The sequence below is a fragment of the Podarcis filfolensis genome (assembly GCF_964270895.1).
Source record: "Podarcis filfolensis genome assembly, chromosome: Z".
NCBI lineage: Eukaryota > Metazoa > Chordata > Lepidosauria > Squamata > Lacertidae > Podarcis > Podarcis filfolensis.
Genome location: NC_139617.1, coordinates 33,486,621 through 33,507,299, shown reverse-complemented (window position 1 = coordinate 33,507,299; position 20,679 = coordinate 33,486,621). Strand labels below are relative to the sequence as shown.

Here is a 20,679-nt window from a genome sequence, read left to right as displayed (position 1 = left end):
ATGGCTGCCGGGCGTTCTCGGATAACATCGGAGATCGGCCCAATAGCCGCTGGAATGCTGCAGAGCTTTCAGATTCTTGGAGGTGGAGTTAATTAGGCTCCCCAAACATTCTCCCCCCCAAAAAAACCTCTTCTGCAGTCCCCCCCACCCCAAATATGGGTTGCATCCAACTCAGTTTTAGGCCACAATCACACTACAGATTTTAAAGCAATATCACCTCACTCCTACCAACCCTTGCCCATCAGGGAGCAGAGTGAAGGACAGCCAGGTTGTCTGTAGCATTGCAGGGTGCTGGACTAGATTGACCCCCGGGGTTCCTTCAAATGCCACAATTCTGTGAAACAGGTATACTCCAAGGCACTATGCATTTAAAACACTGTGATACCACTTTAAACATCTATGAGTCTCCCACAAAGAATCCTCAGAGATTTAGTTTAAGTGGTATGATACTGCTTTAAATGTATGGTACGGATGTGGCCTTAGGTAGAGCCGACGACTTGCAATCAACATCCCTACGTCAATCATGTCCATTAATTTGTGGGCCTACTCTGAGCAGATACTTCTCAAAAGGTTGAATCTTAGTCCTGAAACTGCTTGTTGTACCAAACGGACCTCTCCTCTTTTCCTTGCCCACAGTGTACAAAAACTTGTGGCATTGGCGTGAGGATGCGAGATGTCAAGTGTTACCAGGGGAAGGATCTCGTCCGGGGCTGTGACCCTCTCGTGAAGCCTGTTGGGAAACAGACGTGTGATCTTCAGCCTTGTCCAACTGAACCACCAGGTCAGGGGGAGATGGGTGTAGGGTTGCCGGACTTCCAGATCTGACGTGAAGTCTCCAGGCTTGCCTTCCCCCTCCAGGTGGCAGGGGGTGGGGCTTGAATCTCTAGGTGGACAAGAGTGCCTTTTGACTGGCAGTGAATTGCTGGGTTTCTGTCAGGAGTCTTTTCCCAGCTTTAGCTGGAGATACCAAGGTTCAAACCTAGGACCTTCTGCAAGTAAAGCACTTACCCTACCCTGTTCCTCTTTGAAATTCCTCAGAGAATTCCTTGGAGCACCTCCAAAAATTAATGTCTGTGGCTGCCCTGGGAAAACTGGCTCACTGTATTGAAAGTGAAGTTGTTTGGAGTTCTCTAGACAGGTGATGATTCCCACTTGCTTTCCTCCATGCCACACCTGACCCCACTCACCTGTCTCTTGCAGATGACAGCTGCCAGGACCAAGCGGGGACCAACTGTGCTCTGGCCATCAAGGTGAACCTCTGCAGCCACTGGTATTACAGCAAAGCTTGTTGCAGGTCCTGTCGAGCTCCCCATTCCTAAGACAGGACCAAAGGGATCCAGTGGTTCTCCAGAGCATCCAGCGGAACACAGGAGCAGCCAGGTGTGAACTGGGACAGTTCCTGCCTGTCTGCCTACCCATTATGCCACAACATGGAGAGTAAGAGATGGAGGTCCTGTAATCCAAGACACCTCCTTCACCTCCCCCCTCCCTCCTGGGTTCCGGAAATGGAGGGACACATTGTTACATTTGCTACTACTGTAGATCAGAACCCCCCCACTCCATGAGGAAAGACGCATTTTGTTTTGTTTTTAAAAAAGACGTCATGAATATTTCCCCCTTTTTAGTTCTTGTTTTCCAATGGCTATGTTGTCTTTGAACTTTTGTGCCTCTCCTTTGCAATTTGAACAGAATTAGAATAGCCCTTTCATCCCTGGCCCTTGGGAGCACTCTTTCCACTTTCTAATTTTACACACAGGTTTGCATCGCGGGGCGCCCTGACCTGACCTGCTTAGCATCAGGTGAGGCACTCCATCTGGAGTTGCTGAGAAAGAGATTCTGACACACTGCTGTAATGACTGAAACACCGTGGTTTGTTCTCCAGCTTACCGTTTTGCAGGGCGGACATACGTTCCATCCAGTTAAAATGAAGGGATCAGCCATCCATCCATCTTGGCCCTCCCCTTAGGTAAAGGAACTTCCTTTCAGAAATGCATTGTTGCCAAGCACCACATGCCTGTTTTATCCCTGAGATAGAAATCCTTTCTCCTACCATCTCCTGCTAGGTGATGTCAGTGGCCCATCTAGTCCAACATCCTGTTCTCACAGTGGCCAACCAGATGCCTGCAGGTGCAACAGCAACTCCCCCCACTCAGCATTTCCAGAAGCTAGTATTCAGAGGCATACCACCTCAGACAGTGGAGGTAGAGCTAAGAAGAGCTTTGCTGGGTAAGGCCACCTAGTCCATTCTAACAGTGACTGCCCAGATGCCTCAATGGGAAGCCCACAAGCAGGAGCCAGGCGAATCAGCACTCTCCCTATTTGCAACTCTCAGCAACAGGTATCCACAGTGGAAGAAGAGCAGAGCCATCAGGGTTGGTGGCCACTGATCCTCTTCTCCACCATAAATTAATCTTCTTTTAAAGCCATCCTAGTTGCTGGCCCTCACTGATGCCAACAGGTTACATTCTAGACTTGTAAAAGGCAAAGTTTTCTAAACACACAAACAGCACCACCAGGACTGACCCCATTGTAATTAAAACACAATCTCTCTCTCTCTCTCTCTCTCTCTCTCTCTCTCTCTCTCTGCCTCTTCCTCTCTCTTTGACTTCATCCTCTTGTAAGCTGTCCCTTTCCCTTCTATTTTCAATACTATTCCCCAGCAGCTCAGCACTTAAGGAGCAGAACTTAATGCTCCCCAGGCGACTCTAAGCCAAAAAGCCCATTAGATATAATATGTAGGTGTCTACGTTTTCAGAGATTATTTTATTTTATTGTGTAATCAAATCCCAGACCGTGTAGTCCTTTAATTAAAAGAAAAGACATAAAGCCAACAATAGTTGTAGAGTAACGAAAACATAACAGCAGCACTTTATATCACAAAGAGAGTCACGCTCTCTCTCTCTTTTTAAAAGATAAATAAAGAAATAAGTATATTTGTTTACAAACAGTGAACTTTATCCCTGTAACCACAGAAACTGTACCCATTAAGTATATTTTAAAATAAAAGTTGTCATATTTATAGTGCCAGCTTGATGTCTTCATGGTGTTTGGCCCTTTTGCTTTGGACATTGTGGTTTAAAAGAACAATGAGGAGAATGAATGTTCCACCCTACCCCCCCCCCACAACAAATACTAGAATCTGGGATCTCTGGATTCTAGGGACATTAAGGTGGCATCATATTATGTGTCCGTTCAGCTGCAGTTCATCTTCTGCCAAAAATGACATCATTCATCTCACTGTCTGTTGTGGCGAAATCACGCAACTTCCGTAATTTATGTAACTGATCACATGAATAGAAGGACACGGACCTCTTCCTTCACCTTGCTTATGAATCATAATGGGAGAACTCTCACTGGTTTTAGACTGCATATGCATATGCCTTGTACCAAGTACACCCTGACTAGAAGCAACTCTCCAGGGTCTTGGATAGGACATCTGCCCCATTGACTGAACCTGGGGCCTGAACCCGGGGCCATCCACATTCCGGTTGGAATGACTGACTGCATCATTCAGTCACTTCCAATATAGTGTGGTAGCAATTGTGCCCTCTGATAAGATGATCCTTTGCATCTATGTGCATGTCCTGCTTATAGTGCCTCGTGGAGAAATTGAGCTCCGTTGAAAGAGAGTGATGTTTCTTCTTGCACTAAAAGGGTGTATTCCATGAGCCTTAGCTAGCAGACATTTTGCAAATGGTGGTCCAGAAAACTTCCTTCTCAGAAGGAAGGAAGGAAGGTGAAATTTTCAGGTTGCCATATTCTGCACCATATAGAATACCACTGAATACCTGTAGTCAATGATAATCCTACTCAAGGAGACCCACTGAAAATAATTCACATGACTAAGTTAGCAGGCTGACTTAAATCGGGACGGGCCATCCTTCAGTGGTAAAGCATCGGCTCTGCATGTTGAAGGACCCTGATTCAGTCCCTGGCAGCATCTGCAGAGAGGGCTGAGAATGCCCCCTGCCTGAAACCCTGGAGAGCGACTGCCAATCTGTGTAAACAATACTGAGCTACATGGACCAATAGTCTGATTCATTACTTTCAATGGACCCGCTCTTAAATAAAAACAGGTGTCATGAAAAAGAGCACACTTCTCCCTCGAGAACAAAGTCAAAGATAGGTTTATTTTTTTAAAAGTTTTTGTTCTTAAGAGTCCAGAAGGCCTGTACAAGATAACCACAAGGCAAAATGAATGAAAATCCATGAAATATTTCAATTAATTTCAAAGATATACAATGAAGGGCCATGGGGTTGGGGTGGGGAGATGAGCACGGAGTAAATAATAGGAAGATAATAAACACAACCACAATTTTAATGCAACAAATGGCTTTTTTTTCTTTTTGAAAATAAAAATGCCATCGAAAAAAGTGCAAGTTTTAAGAAGAGTTGTACAAAATTTACCCAGAGTTCTGTAGAAGTAGCTGCAATTACATCAGATCACTTCAAAGACTGAGCACAGCAAAATGGAAACTTGTCATACAGGACATGGCCTAGGATAGTGAGAGTCAGGCCCGTGCAGGGGGTGGGGTGGAGTGGGGTGGGTAGCCGGGTACGCTTGTCCTGAGTCTCAGGGGGCTAAGCTCGCTGGGGGCGCCACCAGGGAACAGCTGCTTTTTTGTCTGAGTTTATAACTTTATCCTAACAAGACTCTAGCCCCTGGGCCTCAGACAAACTCTACACCGGTCTGTTGAATGTTGTCACAAACTGGATGGCTGTGGGGGCAGGCAATGGGTGTGGGGGGAAGACACCAAGCAGTAACAGAATTGGCATGTCCATTGATATAATAATACCCATTGACATAAAATACCAATGTTTCTAGTCAATGTTGCAGAAAGATATTTTGCACTTTGGACAACCATCCACACCCGCCCCTTCAGGTTGTGTACATCCATCTCTATAAAGTTCCACAACCTTGAAGGCTTTGAACCCCAAACCACCAATTGGAATGTTAGTCCCTTGAACGTTGCAAAGTTATTCCTGGGTGGAGTTTTACAAGTCCAGGAAACGGATGACATTGCTAACGGTCTCCATCTTTGTGCTTTCAAACCGGAAGTGCTTGTGAAGCAAGATCCTTTGCTCATTTGGAAGGATTGAGTGACCTGCTTTAATTTTGACTGAAAGGCCACAAGTTGGTCCCAGTGTTCTAGGGCACACCCACACCATACAATTAAACCACTCTCAAGCCAATATAATAGTTGGCGGGGGGGGAGGGTCCTGTTTGTTCAGGATGCTGAGAGTTGCTAGGAGGCCCCTCACGGAGATACAAGGACTGCAGATCAGTGGCAGAGCATCCGCTTTGCATGCAGAAGGTCCCAGGTTCAATCTCCAGGTAGATCTGGGAGGGACTCATGCCTCAAATCCTGGAGCGCCGCAGCCAGACAATACTGAGTTAAGTGACTGGGTAGAAGGCAGCCTCCTATGTTCCAACAATTCCCAGCATCCCAGCTACCCTACAAGGATTCTTTGTGGGGGAGCCATAGCTGTTAAAAGAGCTATAGAAGTGCTTTAAGTATATGGTGTGGTTGTGATCTTAGGCTATGATGAGAGCATTCAGATGAGAGCAAAGTTTTTTTTTATGAGTGTTTTCGGATGAGAGCAACTACAGAGGACCATAGGAATTAAGACTCTTCAGGCTCACAGCATGAAATTTTGCCAAGCTGGGCATTATTTTCAAGGAAGTAGGCCGAGGCAAGATGGATGTCTTCTCACTTAATTATTTTAAATCTCATTATTTTAAATAAATATTTTAAAAATTTATTTGTTTTAAATCTCTTGGTTCAATCCCGAACCATTGGCAGGGTCTCTCTATAATATTTAATATAATATTGATTGCAGCTGTTTCAAGGGTGCACTTTTAGCTATAATGCAGTCCAAATGTTTGTTTGAATGAAACAGTTCTTTGCCATCTTCCACAAATTGCTGAGTGTCCAGAACACAAGGCCCAATCCACTAGCTACTTCTTTTGCCTGTGCTCCCCGTGAAATGAATGTTTCTTGAACTCATGTATGAGCAATCTGCTTTAATTCAAGATGCCCCACCCCATGGAATTAGAAAAGAAATCCAGATGGAGCTCATTATGTGAATGGCTGTTGACTGAACCTGGTTTCCTTGCCTTTTGCTGAACTTATCTCCAGTCTTGCTATTCTCCCCTTACAGATTCAATGTAACAAGGGGCTCCCTGCATTGAAGCATGCATCTCTGGGAGGGTTCCTGAAATTTTGGATAGGGGCAAGTCGATGTAATATCCTGCAGAGCAAGAACATGGTCACATAATGACAGATCTTCCCTAAAATAGTTTTGCTTTTATTAGAAACATGAACTTAACCCCGTATAAGGTTGTCTGTCCAAACAAGATTACATGATCAGCTACTCCTCTGTCAATTCCTTGCAGAGGGGTGCTAGCATCAGGTGTTTAGTACATTTTAAATCTGATCACATTTCCCATTCACAAGTGTTGAAACACGGTATTGAGTTGACAAGGGACGTGAGTGGGAAGAACCAATCTGGGCATAAGGAGTAGCCATGGTACTGGAGTAATGCCACCTCATTTTTCTCTATGGCTTGCATGACAGAGAGCCTGGCTTTAGCGATCCATGCTCTGATAAACCTCTGGGTTAGATTGCTGCAATGTGCAATATGTGGGCCTGACCTTGAAGACTGTTTGGGAACTGCAGCTAATGCAGAATAACGGGGGCAAATAGAAAACCTTAATAGACCTGTTCTGGCTGGCTGTGCAGACCTGTCAATCTTCATTTCCCATCATTTTTCCACTCTTAAATTCAGTTCTCCACATTTCCACGTCATCAGCACTCCAGTGCAAAATTCTTATACCATACACATATGTGTATGCTGTTTTTCCTAACATATACATTGTTGCAAAGGAATTTCTCCCAATATAATGCATTTTCACAGACAGATACATTTTTATATGCACACTTTACCCTAGTATATGCATTTTTGGACATAGGCTGGAGAACTGCATTGCAAAATTCAGAGAAGTGCAAATTTCAAAGGATAGCTGTGTTTTGGGCCGTGCATCATGTTGGAAATTGCAGATTGGCTAGGTTTGCCTTAAAATGCAAACTGAGTGCAACAGCTGCACACTCCTAGACTGAGGTGAATGGGGCAGTGCCCCATTGGTGCAAACAGGCCAGCCTCCACTACCTATAGGACTACATCTGACCCTCCCGCCCCACCTCTGATGTAGAACAATGGTGCTAAGCAAGACAATTATAATAGATCTCCCCGTTTTCTTTAAAGATGGGAGCACACCAAAGTCAAAAGTGCTAAAATGGTGTGTTTGAATCAGATGTGGAGAGCCTTTGGCCCTCCAGATGTTGCTGAACCACAACTCCCATCAGCTCCAGCAAGCATGCCCAGAGATCCCAAGGGATGATGGGAGTTGTAGTTCAGAAACTTCTGGAGGGCCAAAGATTCCCCTCACCAGGACTGGAAAACTCAATCCATTAACTGACAAAATACGGTTTCTTCTTCTTTTCATTCATGGCAATATCCAGAGGTCATTTCTTTAGAAGTCCCTGCTTACTCCCTGGGAGGTGGTGGGTCCTAATGAGGTGAGATTATGTGCCAGGTGGTTGGGTGGCATTTGTGGCTTGTTATTTAGTAAAAAATAAAATAAAGGCAACATTGAATTTGTCTCCAGCCAAGGTCCTAGAAGACATCTGAAATGTTGTCACAGGAAGGCAGGCAACAACCGCACACCACCCAGTCAGAAAATAAAGGAGGGCACAGCGGCAATTCAGCATGAAGCATGGGGTTGCCCTAGAGCTGCCCCCCTCCACCATAGCCTTGTACTTGCAGACTTTCATGACAGCAAATGAAAAGGAGGGAAATCTAACTCTTACAAAAGGATGCCCTGTATCAAAATCTTCTCATATACAGTGGTACCTCGGGTTACAGACGCTTCAGGTTACAGACTCTGCTAACCCAGAAATAGTGCTTCAGGTTAAGAACTTTGCTTCAGGATGAGAACAGGAATTGTGCTCCGGCGGCGTGGCAGCAGCAGGAGGCCCCATTAGCTAAAGTGGTGCTTCAGGTTAAGAACAGTTTCAGATTAAGTACGGACCTCCGGAACGAATTAAGTACTTAACCCGAGGTACCACTGTATCTATATATATCTATCTATATATATACAGTGACACCTCGTGTTATGTACCATCCCCCTTATGAATGCTGCAGGTTACGCACTCTGCTAACCTGGAAGTAGATGCCCCTTGTTGCGACCTTCGCCCCGGGATGCGAGCAGAAGTCGCGCTCCGGTGGCGCGGCCGCAGTGGGAGGCACCATTAGAGAAAGTGCGCCTCATGTTACGAGCAGTTTCCTGTTACAAACGGACTTCCAGAACGGATTAAGTACGTAACACGAGGTACCACTGTATGTATCTATCTATATCTATCTATAGCTATATATAGATATAAAAGAAACTATTGTCAACACTAAACTTTAGAAAACCTATATGCACCCATCAAATCTATTAATTCTCCCTCCACTTTATACAGTGCATTATTTAATAGGTATATAGATAATTATCCATCGTTAACATATAAATACATTCATCATTTTTAAAAGACTCTCTGTGGGTATTTTTTTTTGTCCTGTAAAAGAGTGATGCCATGTTATTATTTTTAAGCCACAAGGGTATTTAGGGAAGGGGGAGGGGAAACACCCTTTTACAGAACCAAAGAATTAGAGAGTTGGAAGAGACTCAAAGGATCATCTGGTCCAACCCCTTACAATGCAGGAATCAGCAGGATATGTATGCCACCAACGTTACCCACCGTCGAGCTGCGGGTGACGGCTGCTGGCACTCATTAGACGTCCGTGCTGATGCTGCGGCTGCGGGAGAAAGCCTCCCGCATGGCTGAGAGGCGGTTGGGGTTGAGGGCCTGGAGGCCACTCATGTTGACGGGCAGCTCCAGGTCTTCCTGGCTGATGGCCTTGTAGTTGATGAGGTCGCCCCCATTCTGGACCTCCTCCTCCTCTTCCTCCTCCTCCTCCTCTGGCTCCTGGAGGAAGAAGGTGGGCGGCTCATAGTGTGAGCAGTTGGGGCATACTGTCCGGCACTGGGAGTGCTTCTTGTAGGGGGAGGAGGAAGATCGGTACAAGGATGGGCCGTTCGTCAGAGCCACGTTGCGGTTGCAGTGGAGAGGCGGGATGTGGGAATCCATGCCAAAGTCTGGTTCATCTCCGTCCTCTTCGGACTCCTCCTTCTTGCAGCAGTAATACTGGGGGAGGCAAAGAGGGGAAGAGGCAGGGATTTGATGAGAAGGTGGCTGTACGTCTCACCATGTCTCCCTTTCAGGTTGACATTGATGCTTTCCCACGACATCCACAAAAACTCCAAGCAAGCACATCGCTCCTGCTGCCCATGCTCAAAGAATTCTGGGAACTGTAGTTTGTTAACGGTTGGTGGGAATTGTAACTACAGGTCCTAGAATTATTTGAAGGAAAGAATGAACTTTGAATGTGCTTTAAATGTATATTGTGTACACAGCAGTAATAATAATAATAATAATAATAATAATAATAATAATAATAATTATTTTTATCCCACTTTCCCCCACACTGGGGCTCAATGTGGCTTACACAAACTAAAACAACGGAGATAAAATGCAAAAAAGTTAAAAACATATAGAAGAAAATAATTTAAAAGTTATTAAATTCTAATAGAATCTAAACAATATAAAAACAACTCTATCAAAATACAGATAGCAAAAATAGCACAGCACTATTATTAGCCCTTAAAAAAGCAGTCAGTTCTTAAAGGCCTGTTGGAATAAAACAATCTTCACCTGCCAGTGGAAGGAGAGCAAAGAGTGAGCTCGTCTGGCTTCTCAAGGGAAGGAATTCCAAGAAGGCCCTTTCCTGCATCCCCACCAAGGTGGGTCTGAACAAAGGGCTACTCAGAGCTCAGGCGGGTTTGTATGGGAGAATACATTCCTGCAGAGAGCCTGGGCCTCAGCCTTGAAGCACTATTATACCACTTTAAACAGCCATGCCCCCCCCCCACTCCAAGAATCCTAAGAAATGTAGTTTGATAAGGTTATTGAGAGTTGTTAGGAGATTCCCCTCTTCCCCTCACAGCTACAGTTCCCTGGAAAGATCATTACACCATTCTGAAATTCATAGCTCTGTGGTCACCTGTTGCTTCACCCACCTTTGCCTCTTCTCCTTTAAAACCCCTTCTCCCCGCACACTTTTATAATTGAAATACCTGAAGCCTACAATAGCAGAGAACTGCTATGATACACAGTAATATGACAGTCGCTAATATTCCGCCTGTGATGACCACAGTCCCGGCTGTCATTCGACCTCTTCTCCATTAACACCCTGGAAGACACAAGAGGTGTAAAGAGTTAGGAGCCAGACCTTCAGGCAACAGAGTAGTTATTGCAGCTTGGGGTCAGAGTAGTGGCCTCAGTGATTGGGGCAGCGGTGAGATTTTCCGATGGCGTGTGCCTGGATCTCTGCACAGGGTACAACTCTCAGGCCATGTGCCCTCCACCCGTCATTTCCTCTGTGTTACGTTTTCCTCCCTCTGTCCTAGCACTAGAACTCCTGGACTTCCAATGAAGATGAATGCTGTAAATTTCAAGACAGATAAAAGAAATGGCTCTCCTTCATTGAAAGTTTTGAAGCAGAGGTTGGATGGCCATCTGTCACGGATGCTCTAGTTGAGTTTCCTGCATTGCATGGGGTTGCGCTAGATGACCCTTGGGGTCCCTTCCAACTCTACAGTTCTATGATTCTACGACTTCTTCATGCAGAACACAGTTAAACTGTGGAACTCCCTCCCACAGTAGGCAGTGATGGCCACCAACTTAGATGGCTTCCAAAGAGGGCAATGGCTGTGCTCTGCCTCCACGCTTGGAGGCAGAAATCCTTCAGTTGCTGGAAACTACAGGAGGGGACAGTGCTTTTGTGCTCAGGTCTTGCTTGGGGGCTTCCCATAATGAGTATCAGGTTGACTCCTGTGAAACCAGGATACTGGACTAGATGGGCCATTGGTCTGATCTAGCAGGGCTCTTCTCATGTCCTTATGACCAAAAAAACCTCATGGAGCAGGGAGTACAAGGGTGAGGGAGCTCTGGGTGCAGTGAGGTTTTTACATGTAAGTCTTCTCCAGCCTGCCGTGGTACAGTCCAAGCCAGGCTGTGCCATATGATAACAACTGCGCCCACGTTCCAGTGGTTGAAAGCTGGGCAGCCCCACCTATCTGTCAGAATTGGCCTGGCAACCAGATCCTGTTCCCCATCAATACAAATAATAAAAATCACAGCTAGTACAGTATAGTGGCTAAAGTGACCTGGGAGAGACCAGGGTTCAAATCCCTTCTTGGCCATTGGATGCCCTTGGTCACAGCTATTGCCTCTCATGCCAGGGTTGTTGTGGGCATTAAATGAGGAGGAGAACCATGTTTGCCCACTTGAGCTCCTTGGAGGGAAAAGTGGGCTATAAATGCAACCAACCGACCAACCAACTGACCAATCACTCACTCACTCACTCACTCACTCACTCACTCACTCACTCAAACCACTGACAGAGCAGAGGAAGCTTCTGTTGTTGCTTGGTGGCAGAGCCTCAAAATAAGAAGGGGTCTCTTTCATCCTTTTAATTTGCAAGCGGAGGATGCCAAGCTCTTTCCCCACAAACACAACCTTTCTAAATCTGTGCAGACGGTGGCGAAGCTCTGCAGAAACACCCGCCGGTGCCTCCAGCCCACCTTGCAGTGCCAGCTGGCTGGAATCTGCGACAGCTAACGAACCCGTTAGACAGGCACTCTGGAACTTGGAGGCCTCTGTAAGAGGCCGCCTTGCAAGCAGGTGTACGGGAAAGGAGGTGGCCCCATGGGGAGTGAGGGAGCCAGGCCCATGCTCTTCTCGGCTTTATTTTGGATTTTATTCAGGGCTCTGCACCTCCTCTCAGACTTGAATGCCACATCAGGCAGATGCTACATGCAGGAGAAAAGATGCCTCCCCTTTATCCAAGAACAATATCCGGCACTCTCAGACACAGATATACATTGCAAGCTGCCTATTCTCGAGTCAGATCATTGGCCCATCTAGCTCAGTATTGTCAACACTGACCGGCAGCAACTCTTCCGGGCTTCAGGTAGGGGGCCTTGCCCAGTCCTTCCTGAAGATTGAACCCGGGAGTTCCTGTGTGAAGAGCAAACATTCCATCGCTTGAGCATTCATAGTAAACGTATCTTAAGGCTTCTCCTCTGTTCAGCAGTTGGCATCTGCTTAATCTCTTCCCAGGTGGAGTTGTGCAGACCTTGCAATGTAGGACAGTCATGGAGCTGGGATACTTTTGCTGGGTCTCGATGAGTGTCTGCAGCCGCCTCAGCATCCTCATCGCCCTCCAGTGCAGGCACCTGTAGTATTGCTGCTACTTGGAATCTGCTCCTCTGCTTCTTTTTCCTGTTCATAATCAGTGCTAGCTGGTGTGACAGTAGACGGCAGACCTGGCCTATTGTATATCAGTTCAGGAAAGTACATGAGGTCTTGTGTCTCTTCCTCTCACTGCCCAGAAAAAGCATTTTACTGTTCACTGTGCTCATCAAAATGAACCACTCTTCTTGCACTGACCTTTCCTACTTCTAAGTCCATAACTCTGTAACCTTTGCCTCCAGAAGTATATCTTAGCATAGTTTCTCGTTCTACCCTGGAGTTCAGCTTGCTTATTCTCTTTGGGTATATAGGCAATGCTGCCAAATACATGCCTGTGTGATAGGTTAAGTACACTTCCATGTCAAAGCTCAAAAGGTGTGCATGCTGCCCCCGCAGTCTGTTCTGGAGATACCCTGCAGTGGCTACTGCAGCTCCCCACATGCATTTGAGGAGGCCAGCATCACTCAGCATGCATCAGGTCATCTCCATAAACTCTGTATCAGCTACTGAGCTCTGTTGTGGGGTGTGACTAACACTCCTCCCATGTGTAATGGCTTCCTCTTCCAGGAGGGTTCTCATGTGGTTTGAAGTAAACTCACCACTGTTGTCGTTCATGAGAGTTGTAGTTTCCCTCTGCAACTTGTTGCTCACCATGGCGAGGTACTTTCTGAATATATCCACTGTCTCACTTTTCTCCCTGAGGAGGTACAGAACACAGTATCCTGAAAAGTCATCTAGAAAAAATAAAACGTACTCATTTTTCCCTAGCAAGGGAACACTCAGTGGACCACATACATCACTATAGACTACATCAAGCACTCTGGTGCTTCTTTGTTGAGTATATAAGGGGTGAGGGGGAAACGGTTTAACACTTTTCTCAGTTAGGCAACTTACGCACTTCATTGCGGTTGATGCATTCTGGAATACCTTCTCCCCTCTTGCAAGCTCCTTGCATTTCAGTTCCCTAATGGCTTGTGGCCAAGCCTTCTGTGCCAGAGCTCTGGGTCTGCTTCAGCCTTCTGAGGTTCTGCAATATTAGTCACCATCTCCGGTCACCTGGCATCTTCAGTCTTCAAACTGCACACAGAAACCATTTTTTCTGTCCAAGGTGGATACATTGAACATGCTGCAATTCAAACAGGACCTGTTCCACAGGATTCTCTCTCAGTAGATTGCTTAGCTTGCAATTTGAGGTTCCTGCACCTGCACCACATATTGTTATGGTTTTGCCATCTGCAGCTTGGATATTGCCATCCACTGATGGGTCAATATTGTTAATGCCTCCAAAGATTTTTACACACACACACACACACACACACACACACACACACACACACACACATATGAGTCCATTAATCATCTACTTGATTTTGTTTACAGTTATATTCTTCTCTTGCAAAAGAAGGCCCTTTTCTTTTCTTTGCTCCCCTTACTTTGGCTTGCTTGCTTAAATGCAGGGGATCTTCCTGAATTTGGGCATCACACACACAAAAAAATCTGGAAATGTGACCTTATTTGCTGTATTTGAAGCAAACAATTTTTCTGAGTGTAGCCTTGGCTCTCCTTTGGGACTGAGACGCATAGTTTGTCTTGTATCCCTGGCTGGAAAGCTTGCTCTTTTCTCCACACTTTCCTCTCTCAGGTGCTCAATCACATCTGCTAGCCTTAGGTTTGGTTTGTCATCCACGAGAGTTTTGAAATTTAGGTCCTAGTGACCTCAAGAAATAGCAAACTTTCTGTTCCTCATCCATTTTGTATTGTTTAGATTCCAGCTTTTCAATAATGGTTAGGAACTCTGTCATGTGACTGTCACAGTCCTTCTTGGCTTCAAGTTTTAATTTAAATAGATTTCTCACCCAGGCATGGTGGGAACCCCTTGCTTGTGAATCCGAGTGCTTTTTGCAACTTTTCAAGCACCTGAGCAGCTGTATCATCTCTTTTTGTGTGAACCATTTGGGTCTCTGAAATACTATCCAGAATGATAGGCACCATCAATTTATTCTCTTGTTCCCACTCCTTTGAGGCTTTGTCCTCACTAGGTTTCGCTTTCTCAATACATTATAAAATAGCTTTCATATCATGTTTGGCTTCTAATTGTCTTTTCCATTGGATGAAATTGCTTCGTGTAAGCTTAGGTAATTTGAGACTTTCCTCAACAATGGAATTCCTGCTATCCAGTTTAGAAAAATCAAAAATGGAAAAATTCCCAAAAAGGGGGGGGGGAGAAAGGAAAAATATTCAAAAATTAAAATAGGGAAAATCACAAAAAATAAAACATTCTCAAAATCTTCAAAAGTAAAATAAAATTATTTAATCCTCTTTGCTAAAACCCCAAAGCAAAAAGCACCAAGCAGAATAAGAATCCTTTAGTATAACTGCTTTGCATTAGAAGAGTAGATAGACAAATGAGGGGTGAGTTTATCCACTCACAATAGAAACAAAGCAAACAAAAGATTGCCTGGGAAAGCTTCTCCTTCACCTTGAGGCTAAGAAATACAATCTCTCTGAGTGCACTTTAAAATCAAGCCTAAAAAATCACCCGAAAAGGTCAAAAGTCTCTGCAAAATGCTTTCACAACTCTGGGATTTATTCTCACTCTGGGCCACCATAACCTTATGCTGGGAAATAACTGGGGAAGACCAGGTTAACCCTGAAGTCCCACATGTGTAAAGGTAAAGGTAAAGGGACCCCTGACCATTAGGTCCAGTCGTGACGGACTCTGGGGTTGTGGTGCTCATCTCGCTTTACTGGCCGAGGGAGCTGGCGTACAGCTTCCGGGTCATGTGGCCAGCATGACTAAGCCGCTTCTGGCGAACCAGAGCAGCGCACGGAAACACCGTTTACCTTCCCGCCGGAGCGTAACCTATTTATCTTCCTTGAGGTGCTTTTGAACTGCTAGGTTGGCAGGAGCAGGGACCGAGCAACAGGAGCTCACCCTGTCACAGGGATTCGAACTGCTGACCTTCTGATCGGCAAGTCCTAAGCTCTGTGGTTTAACCCACAGCACCACCTGCGTCCCTTCCCACATGTGTAGGAAACTGCAAAAGAAAAAAATGGCTGACTGCCTTTATTAAAAAAAGTGCAGGGCTTGACTCACCCTTTAGCCAACAGCTGCTGCCCCCGGCCACAAAGTTTAAAACAGAAGTAGGTGCAGCATTTGCAAAGTGCAGGAAATATAGGTTTTTAGATCCTTAAATATCCCAGTATGAAGCACTGACAAAGTGCTCCCCCACTTCTACCCCTCTCGGAATGAATAGACAACAACCTTAAGTAAGTTGAAATGCTTTACTTACAGTAATCAGAGGTCTCACTCATGCATTGTTCAATGTTACAGCAGAAACAACAGAGGCAAAGTATTCTTGGTTACAAAATATAGAAGTTGGTCTCAAGCACGCAATCTGAGTCTGAAGCCCCAACCTCAGACGTCTGCTCAGTTACATGGTTAAAGAGAGAGAGAAAGAGACAGATAGTGAGAGAAAGGAACAGGAAACAACCATTACTTTCGAAGGTGAGGGGACATAACCTAACCAAGCATTTTCTAGCAAATTACAGCACTGTGGTCCGTAATCTCTTCATTTACTAACTAGCACAGATATTCATTGTTAGGTTTGACTTCAAAATCCACCACAATCTTAAATCCTGATTCTGTCTTCTGCAACATAAGTTACTCCTCCCAGTTTAGTTTCCTCTGCAAATTTGATGAGCATCCCCTCAATATCTTCAGCCAATATGTTTGTAAAGACATTGAACAAAAGGCCCAGGACAGAAATCTGCGGCACCCCACTTGTCAGTTTTCTCCTGGATGATGAAGAACAATTAGTGAGCACTCTTTGGGTTCGGCAAGCCAACCAGCTACAAATCCACCTAACAGTTACCACGTCCAGACCACATTCTACCAGCATCTCTGCAAGAATATCATGTGGGACTTTGTCAAAAGCATTAATGAAATCAAGATATCAGTGGACTAGGGGGACTAGGCTAGTCCCCTAAATGTTCCCCTAGTGCCTACTTCCCAAAGCCCAGTAAGCTTCTGCCCAGATTAGGATGCTCATATGCACAACATCATTCCCCCCCTCCAATCGCTCTGACATGCTGACACCTCTGGCTCCAACTGCTTCCCTACAAAAAATTTCACTGCACACTACTGCAAGATACACTACGTCCACAGCATTTCCCCAAGCTTGTAATTCTGTCAAAAAAGAAAGAAAGAAAGAAAGAAAGAAAGAAGATTAATCAGCAATGACCTGCTTTTGAGAAACTCATCTTATGTCTTAGTAATCACAACATTATTTTCTAAGTGCTCACAGACCAACTTTTTAATTATTTGTTATAGGACCTTTCCTGATAATGAGACATCAAGCTGACCGGTCAGAAGTTACCCGAGTCTTTCTTCTTCTTTTCTGAAGATGGGGACATTTGCCTGCCTCTGGTCTGCAGGGACCTCACCAGTTCTCCAAGAATTCTCAAAGATTACAGATTGAGGCTCTGAAAATACACCCAAACGCTCCTTTAGCACCCTTGGGTGCTGCTCATCAGGCCCTACTTCATTTAAAGTAGCTAGGTGTCTCCTTGCCTCCTCTTGGGCTGCAGCTCCCTCCTAGCATCTTTTATTCTGCTATCAGCAGGTTGAGCACTGCTTTTATTTTGGATGAAGACAGAGGCAAGGTAGGTGTTGAGCAGCTCCGTCTTTTCTGTCATCCAATAGCATTTCTCCATCTTCTCCATGCAGAGGACCTACCACTTGCTTGTTCTTCCTCTTGCTGAAAACATAAGCTAAGAAACCTTTTTAATATTTTCTTTCTTTACCTCTCTTGCAAGACTGAGCTCATTCTGAGCTATGGCCTGCCCAACATTCACCCTGCAACTCTTGGCTACTCATGTTATACACCTGCTTCTTGATTTCCCCTGCCTTCCATTTCATATACATGCCCTTAAATATCAGTTCATCTGTAAGCTCCTTATGCAGCCACACCAATTTTTTTAGATACCTCTCGCTTTCCTTTTTTTGCTGGAATTGCCTCTGTATCATGAAACCCAGGAGGACATGATCACTTAATCCCAACTTTCATTGACCTTTGTCAGTCAATTCCTCCCTGTTGGTGAAGACCAGGTCCAAGATAGATGATCCCCCTTGTTGCTTTTTCCACCTTCTGGGAAAAGAATTTGTCAGCAAGGCAATGGAGGAATGGGTTGGACTTTACAGTCTTAGCAGAGTTTGAGTCCCAGCAGATATCCAGGTATTTCAATTCTCCCTTGACTATTATATTCTCAATTTGCCTTTCATGTTCCAGGTCATGGAGTATATACAACTTCCTTTACATAGAATGCTGCTACTCTTCCCTTCCTGTTTGGTCTATTCCTTTTCTTTCAGGACAGTCCACTCGGCTCTATCAAGACATTCCTCATCTTGCCTTTTAGCTCGAAGTGTAGATGGGACTCATTATATTTTTGGTGAAGTTGTTGAACTTGCAGCTGATGTCTCTCCGTTTGCCAGTCCCACCCAAAAGGCAAACTCTTCATCAAGTCAATCCTTTGGGACAGAGGTGGCGAGCGAAGAAAAGGGGGCTCCCACTGGCACTGCCACAGTTGCAGAGGCAGCGATGCAAATAAATTGGGGAGGCATCGAACCACCCCTTTCCCCTGGTGCATCTTCCAGAACGGCACACAGAAGCAAGACTCCACATGCCACCGCCGTGGTTGGCCATGAGGAATTCTGAGGTGCCAGACAGAAGCCTCGCATCTCCTCAGGTCGGAGGGCAAAAACACAAATAGGTAACCCGAGTGTGTGTGTGACTGTCAAGGCCTCCTCCTCCTCCTCAGCTCAAGGAGACGGCCTCACTTTTTTCCTCCATTCACAGGTATAATGGCTGCAGAGGAGCGAGGAGGAGGGAAAGAAAGGGAAGTGGGAGGTAGGCTGGCACTACCCACATGTGACCAAGCCTCCTTCACTGCCCAGATCCTGAGGTGCTGCCGCTGAAAAGCTTCCAAGGAGGCAAAGGGCGCACGTCATGTCGGATGGGAGAGGGCAGCAGCCTGGCATTGTGTGGACCCAATGCACCGAGCGGGGGGGGGGGGGAGCAGGGAGGTAGAAGGAGCCTCCAGCTTTGCTTTGCCTCAGAGGCAAGAAGTGATCTCACCCTCCCTAGCGGAGAAGGAAGGAGGAAGAGGGAAAAGCCGTCACCACAAGCCATGTGTCAGCGCTCCTCGCTAACCACCGCTCTGCCCCTCTTCGCTCCCTCTCTTGTAAGCGCTCCCCCTTGTTGAGCTTTTTCTGGGAACACCCCCCCAAAAATTTAAGCCTTTGGGGATTTCAGAAGCATTTTAAAAAATTGCCCTACTTGCCATACGTCCTGGTTTGTGGACATTTTGTCAGTTTAGCAAGAATCAGCCCAGATGCCATTTTTCAGCCCGATTCCTGGATGTGTCCAGGAAAACCAGGATGTATGGCAGCCCTAAGATAGATAGGCCTCAAATTTCTGTACCTTCTCCTCCAGTAAGTAAGGCAACCAGCCTGCACTTGCTGCAGGTGTATTTTAGCACATTCTCAGGCAGGAAGACAAACATGGCACAGGTGTTGCAGGTTACTGCCTCAGCTCCTTCAGTGTCCTGAATGAGACAGCACTCTGGACCTCCCCCTCAAATCCCCCTCTGTTTCTGTTCATGAGCTCCCAGAGGCTGCTGTCAGTTAAACAGATGTGGCCCCCAGCAGGTTGGCCAAAGCTGAATGTGGCCTTTTGGCTGAAAAAAATCTTTGTCAGCTCTGAAATATACTCCATCCATCCTCTGTAAGAGGTCTGTCCTCTGTGAGGGGAGCAGAATGCATGGCTCCCTTTGATGCAAAGTGAACGGGGCAAGTATTTTTCAGCCACTGGGCCACATTCCCTCCCAGACAACCTTCTGAAAGTCACAAACCAGTGGGGGGGGGGCAGGGGCAGAAGTGGGCAGAGAGGCAAATGTTCATTGATTGACTCACATCTCCCCCTCTGCACACCATCCCTGGAAGCAAGAGGCACCATGAGATATTAAGGACACTCAAAAACACTCAAGGGTCATCCAAAGCAATACTGTGAGTGGTGTGGCCACACAGTACCACACACAGGGACCACACAGAGAGACCCCAAGGGCCACCACATTCATCCCCCGGGCCTCTTGTCTCCCAGCGCGGATGCAGAGTACATGGGCACACTCCATTTCCCATGGGAAGAAGGGCAGAGGCACTGGCTTTGTCCCACTTAGAGGGTGCAAATAGTCGCTGGAGTGGCGACCATCAAGCTCACTAAGCGGCAAGGAAAAGGAGAAACTTGGTAAGGCAAAGAGTTGCCCTGGAGGAGCAAGCAGCTCTAAGAAGACCAAGGCTAGCTGCACACACCTAGACCTGTGCCAGCCTGGCCAACCCCTACAGAGGCCCCTGATTCCCATTCACCCTGCCAGTCAATGGCTGAAAGATCCTGTTCCTGGCAAGCCCTGAAATTAGTAACTACGAGGGTATGTGATTACCTTTAAATGCTTGTAGATGTTCTAAATGGTTTTCAAATATTTTCAGCGTGTTTTCCCCCCCCCCCCTTTAGAATTGTATTGTTGCAACTTTTTAATGTTTGCTGCCCTGGACTCCTTTAAAAGGAAGAGAAGGATATGTATTTCTTCCTATACACATAAAAATGTAAGGCTGTCATCGTGTAAGCCACCATTGGAGGACTTGCAGTGTCTCATCAGAACCCTGGATTTGCATGAAGCAATGGCAGCAGAGTGGTGCAATAGAAGTGGCAGGTTTAAAACAGGCAGTTTTAAGCAAGAGCAGGGGGTTTAAACAAAGCAGAGATGAAGGCACACTGAGGAATTTTGAGAGGATGGGGGTTTGGGTGAGGTGCAAAGGGAGGGGTGGGGTTTGGCAAGAGGTGAGCAATGTGATCAGGTGTGGCAGCCCCCAATTCTTTCTTTCTTTCTTTCTTTCTTTCTTTCTTTCTTTCTTTCTTTCTTTCATTCTGAGATTCAACCATCAGTACTGGGGTGTGTGGGAGGGGAGAAGAGGCATCACTGTCCCATTTGCCCCAGGCAGCAAAGTGTATTGGGTTAGCCACAGCTCCAGAAACAAATAAAACAACCCAGTGATGCCGTTAAAATCCCAAGAACGCCCCTCACTCCAATGTAGTGTTTTTAAGGGGAAGACTGTGGCATCGCAGCAGAGCAGCTGCTTGGCATGCAGAAGGTCCAGTTTCAATCCCCAGCAAGCAGCTCTAGGTAAGTCTTCCAGAAACCCTGC

At 46.0% G+C, this 20,679-nt stretch overlaps 2 protein-coding genes across 8 annotated transcripts in view; one reads left to right on the top strand and one right to left on the bottom strand.

Annotated features, from left to right (window-relative positions):
• ADAMTSL2 (ADAMTS like 2) overlaps positions 1-3,026 on the top strand; it is a 40,017-nt gene extending 36,991 nt beyond the window's left edge. For all 5 annotated transcript variants that reach the window (XM_083596295.1, XM_083596298.1, XM_083596297.1 and 2 more), the window contains 2 exons: positions 637-781; positions 1,201-3,026. In XM_083596295.1, the coding sequence (XP_083452421.1) occupies positions 637-781; positions 1,201-1,319 (264 nt within the window). In that variant the 3' untranslated portion in view covers positions 1,320-3,026. The remainder of the gene's footprint in view (positions 1-636; positions 782-1,200) is intronic.
• Positions 3,027-4,111: 1,085 nt separating this feature from the next.
• FAM163B (family with sequence similarity 163 member B) overlaps positions 4,112-20,679 on the bottom strand; it is a 46,039-nt gene continuing 29,471 nt past the window's right edge. For 2 of the 3 annotated variants that reach the window (XM_083596630.1, XM_083596629.1), the window contains exons 2-4: positions 13,019-13,116; positions 10,241-10,356; positions 4,112-9,251 (exon numbers count right to left, since the gene is read on the bottom strand). In XM_083596630.1, the coding sequence (XP_083452756.1) occupies positions 8,838-9,251; positions 10,241-10,333 (507 nt within the window). In that variant the 5' untranslated portion in view covers positions 10,334-10,356; positions 13,019-13,116 and the 3' untranslated portion in view covers positions 4,112-8,837. The remainder of the gene's footprint in view (positions 9,252-10,240; positions 10,357-13,018; positions 13,117-20,679) is intronic. The other variant, XM_083596631.1, reaches the window with a different exon arrangement.